This window comes from Mandrillus leucophaeus, unplaced genomic scaffold (genome assembly GCF_000951045.1).
Source record: "Mandrillus leucophaeus isolate KB7577 unplaced genomic scaffold, Mleu.le_1.0 Scaffold331, whole genome shotgun sequence".
Lineage (NCBI taxonomy): Eukaryota > Metazoa > Chordata > Mammalia > Primates > Cercopithecidae > Mandrillus > Mandrillus leucophaeus.
In genome coordinates this window covers 1,289,788-1,295,009 of record NW_012103488.1, presented here as the reverse complement: position 1 = coordinate 1,295,009, position 5,222 = coordinate 1,289,788, and the positions used below count along the sequence as shown (strand labels likewise).

Genomic DNA, 5,222 nt, shown 5'->3' with positions numbered 1-5,222 from the left:
GAAAGAAAGAAAGAAAGAAAGAAAGAAAGAAAGAAAGAAAGAAAGAAAGAAAGAAAGAAAGAAAGAAAGAAAGAGAAAAGAAAGAGAAAAGAAAAGAAAAGCATACACAGAGAAAGTCCCCTGTGCACCTCTCCCCTCCTGTTTGGTTGGAAATATAAAGAGGTACAGAAGCCATCTGCAATGTTGTCTTTCTCTTTAGCTTAGAAACGAGACTGTCCAGATTTACGCTTGGTGGATCCTTGTCTCGGTTTCTATGGTTTTATCTGAGAGTGGAAGAGGTAAAGAACTAATACCATGGGCAATAAATATGACTTTCACAGTGATGGATCAGCCTACGGGTATCTGCTGTCCAGTCTCCAAGGAATATGTGAAGTCTGTCTACCCTGAGGATGCCACACCCAGCCCCGTGTATGAAAGGGATTTCACAGCTGTGCACCTGTGTATGAAAGGGATTTCACAGCTGTGCACATCTGGGGCCCGAACACAAAACGGAGCCTGATGGGTTGGTTAAAGGGGTCACAGAGGTTGTGGTGAAACCTCTATGAGAAAAAATGGTAACATTTTTGGCTTTTGCCACTAGATGTGACCCCACGACAGGCTTAAAAATAAGAGGTAAAGTCTTGTGAGGTCTCAAGCGCACAGGATTTCTCAGCCTCAGCACTATCAGCATTTTGGGCTGGACAATTCTTTGTCATGGCGAATGTCTTGTGCATTGTAGGATGTTAGCAGCAGCGTCCCTGGCACTGGATATCAGTAGCAATCTCCCAGGTATGACAACTAAAAACGGCTCCAGACATGACAAAATGTCCGAGGGTGGGGGTTGCAGCAAAATCTCCCCCAGTTAAGATGCACCGCTCTAGTGGTTCAGAGCGAAGACTCTGGAATCAGACTGTCTCAATTCAAATCCCAATGTTTGCAACTTGTGGGGGAATTGAATGAGTTAACAAATGCAAAGGAAGGATGGCCATATGCTTTATCCTTCAAACCAGGGCAATTTGAGAATGAAAAAGGTTCTTATAATTTCATAAACTGGGGCTGACCATGGCGGCTCATGCCTATAATCACAGCACTTTGGGAGGCCAAGTTGGGAGGGTTGCTTGAGACCAAGAGTTCAAGACCTGTCTGGGCAACATAGCGAGACCTCACCTCACAAAAAATAAAAAAATTATCTGGGCATGGTGGTGTGCACCTGTAGTCCCAACTACTCATGAGGCTGAGGCAGGAGGATCACTTGGGCCCAGGAGTTCCAGGCTGCAGTGAGCTATGCCCATGCCACTATACCCAACTTGGGTGACAGAGTGGGACCTTGTCTCCAATAATAATAATAGTATCATAAACTGGGACTGTCAGCACAGTTGTGTCCATAATCCATATACAGTGTTGACCACAGAGCCTGACCCACCGTGTCCACTCAGTGACCACTATGCTAAATGCTTTAGGTAAAGGAACTTTATTTAATCTTCCCCAAACCCTGTGAGGTCAGTACTATCGCTATCCCCTTTCATATATGGGAAGACTGAAACTCTAAGAAGCTACAGTAACTTGCCCAAGGTCACACAGCGAGTTGTCCAACCAGGGCTCTGGTCCTCAAAGGCTAGTGCCCACATGTGCTCGGGTACCGCAGGGAAATGGCGTTACTCAACACCCATCCGGCTCTGCATGAACTGCTAGCTCTGCTAGGTAATTCACAGTTCCAGCATTCAGCTCATGACATTGTACCTTTACAAAGCTGAGTGTTTAGGAGTTGCTGTGATAAAAAGCAGGGACTGCATTAAAATCAACGTGGAGCAGGAAAGGAGGATAGCAGTGCTCAATATGATTTTGTTTTGAAAACCTGTGCAGAGTGTAACAAGTGCATCTAGCCCATCAGGAAGCTATTGTTGTTGGTTTAAAAAAAATTTTTTTTTTGAGACAGGGTCTTTCTCTGTTGCCCACATTGGAGTACAGTGGCATGACCATAGCTCACTGTAGCCTCGACCTCTCAGGCTCAAGTCATCCTCCCACTTTAGCCTTCCAGGAAGCTGGGACTATAGGTACAAGCCCCCATGCCCAGCTATCTTTTTTTTTTTTAATTTTTTGTAGAAGTGGGATCTGGTTATGTTGCCCAGGCTAGTTTTGAACTCCTGGGCTCAAGTGATCCTCCAGCCTCAGCCTCCCAAAGTGCTGGGATTACAGGAGTGAGCCATTGCACCTAGCCTTACTGTGGTTATTTAAGAATGAAACAACAGGTCGGATGTGTGTAATCGCAGCAGTTTGGGAGACTGAGGTGGGTGGATCATTTGAGGTCAGGAGTTTGAGACCAGCCTGATCAACATGGTGAAACCCCATCTGTACTCTAAAATACAAAAATTAGCCGGGTGTGGTGGTGGGCGCCTGTAATCTCAGCTACTCAGGAAGCTGAGGAAGGAGAATCGCTTGAACGCAGGAGGCGGAGGTTGCAGTGAGCTGAGATGGCACCACTGCACTCCAGCATGGATGACAGAGATTCCCTCTCAAAAATAAAAATAAAAAAAGAATGAAACAACAACATTTTTACCCCAATTCATATGTATTATTATTTTCCAAGATAGTTACTAAGTTGTTAGGACACAAAGTCTTATTAAGTTGTTTGAACCCAGCTACTTAAAAAAGAAACTGTTTCTGTTTGGTTTTTTTTTTAGCCTAGGGGTACCATGAAGGTGCTGTGAATGGAGAAAGTTTATGAGCCTCTGCACTCAACATTTTGCCATTGGTAGAACCCAGGAGGTTAATGTTGGAGAAGGCCTTTGAGTGCAGAGAGCCCACCCTGGTTGTACATTCTGGGGAAACCTCTCTGTGTCTATATCACACCAGCCTGTGATGTAATCAATCTCTCTCTGTCTTTCTCTGTGTTTTCCCTCTTGCTTTCTCTCTCTCTCTCTCTCTCTCACACACACACGTACATATACATATAGTTTCCTTTCCCTCACACAAACACTAATATCCCCTGACCCTAATCAGACAATTGCCAAAACCCCATTTGTCTGAATTCCCTTTATTTCAGTTTTTGGCCCTTTTTCAACTGTTTCAGGAAGCAAACCAGTTCTGTTTTTCAACTCGAACCTAGTCAGTGTTCAAGCTGAGCATCTACTTCTCAGGTTAGAAGTCACATTATCAGCTCAGACCCGTTTGATACCATGAAAAGCAGACACACAAACGGACCCCCTCCCCAGACAGTACTTGCGACTGACGCAACCAGCCTGAAGTACTTAGGTTTCTTTTCTTTTCTTTTCTTTTCTTTTCTTTTTTGAGACAGTCTTGCTCCGTCACCCAGGCTGGAGTGCAGTGGCATGATCTTGACTCACCGCAACCTCCACCTCCTGGTTTCAAGCAATTCTCCTGCCTCAGCCTCCCAAGTAGCTGGGATTACAGGTACCCACCACCACACCCAGCTAATTTTTGTATTTTTAGTAGAGACAGTGTTTCACCATGTTGGCCATGGCTGATCTGGATCCTGACCTCAAGTGATCCACCCGCCTCGGCCTCCCAAAGTGCTGAGATTTCAGGCATGAGCCACTGCGCCCAGTCAGTACTTAGATTTCTTAAGATCCAGCCTTAAGAAAGACAATTAGAAGACAGAATGGGCAACTGGGAGAGGCCTGGTAATATGGCAGAGGGGAGAGGGGGTGAAGATGTGGGTGGTAGGAGGGTGGCTGGTTGGGGAAGTGGCCACTGGATCTTAGGCCACAGGCATACTTTTCCATCTCCAGCTTCCTCATTTACAGAAAACCAGACTGCAGTGGTGTGATGGAAATACGTGGGACGGGGACAGGTGACTGACTTTCATTACTAATCAGAGGACAGCTTAGACAAGTCACTCTGGCTGGGCCTCAGTTTCCTTATCTCTAACAGGACTGGATTGCCCAGTGCTCCTCAGACTGTGGCACCTGGGGCACATTCATAGCTTGTGTGTGTATCTGGCCTTGAAATATCTGTCTTCCCGGGATGGCAAGTTTATTAAAAAATTTGGAAGGACTCATCCTTTTTACAAGAAAGCATTTTATGTCATTGTTCAGAATGCAAAATATATATGCATTTTAGTTACAATAACATTTGATAACATTTAATGAGTAATTACTGTGTGCCAAGTGTGCCAAACTCTAGGTGAGCCTCACAATAACCTAATGAGGTATTATTATTCCCATTTTATAGATTAAAAATCTGGGGTAGAGGGAGTAGATAATCCACCTAAAGATCTGTTATTAAGTAGTGATAAAAGATCTCCACTACCTCTCTCCCCCACAAAAAATATGGACTCATTACAAGTTGCTTTAGGATCTACCTCCAGACCCATGGAGTTTCTTTAGTAAAATCTGAACGACACAGGCCAAAATAATCTCCAAAGGCCAGCTCTGACACTTTTAAATCAATTTTAGCTAAATCCGTTCACAAAAGGCTTCGAACATCCAGTGTCCCTGAAGGATGAAGGAGGTTAGGCAGGCCCTGCGGGGGCTCGAGGAATTCGCTAAGTGAGTTTTCTGGCTTCTGAGTACACTTTAAAATGGCCAGAGGCCGCGAGGCTTCCGGCTAGGCCGCCACCTCCCCACCCAGCTGTGGTGTTTGCAGCCAGTGTTGTCGGGCACTTCCTCGTTCCCGCGCGCCCCGGGCGCAGCTCCCTGCAGCCAGCGCTAGCACTCCTCAGAAGGGAGGGGGCCAGAGGTGAGATTTCGCAACCGCCTCCCTCCCTCTTTCCCCGCCTTGGCACTCAGTAGTCTCCCAGATGAGCACTCTCTCAGACCGCTGCGGGCCGCCAGGCGCCGGGAATGTCCCCTGAATGCGCGCGGGCAGCGGGCGACGCGCCCTTGAGCAGCCTGGAGCAAGCCAACCGCACCCGCTTCTCCTTCTTCTCCGACGTCAAGGGCGACCACCGGCTACTGCTGGCCGCAGTGGAGACAACCGTGCTGGCGCTCATCTTTGCAGTGTCGCTGCTGGGCAACGTGTGCGCCCTGGTGCTGGTGGCGCGCCGACGACGCCGCGGCACGACTGCCTGCCTGGTGCTCAACCTCTTCTGCGCCGACCTACTCTTTATCAGTGCGATCCCTCTGGTGCTGGCCGTGCGCTGGACCGAGGCATGGCTGCTGGGCCCCGTTGCCTGCCACCTGCTCTTCTACGTGATGACCCTGAGCGGCAGCGTCACCATCCTCACGCTGGCCGCGGTCAGCCTAGAGCGCATGGTGTGCATCGTGCACCTGCAGCGCGGCGTG

The 5,222-nt window shown here is 47.9% G+C and overlaps 1 protein-coding gene across 2 annotated transcripts in view; it reads left to right on the top strand.

Moving 5' to 3' along the window:
• The first annotated feature begins 4,731 nt into the window (after nucleotides 1-4,731).
• The window catches only part of FFAR4 (free fatty acid receptor 4), a 30,983-nt gene continuing 30,492 nt past the window's right edge, over nucleotides 4,732-5,222 (top strand). For both annotated transcript variants that reach the window (XM_011988471.1, XM_011988470.1), the window contains exon 1: nucleotides 4,732-5,221. In XM_011988471.1, coding sequence (XP_011843861.1) covers nucleotides 4,782-5,221 — 440 coding nt within the window. In that variant the 5' untranslated portion in view covers nucleotides 4,732-4,781. The remainder of the gene's footprint in view (nucleotide 5,222) is intronic.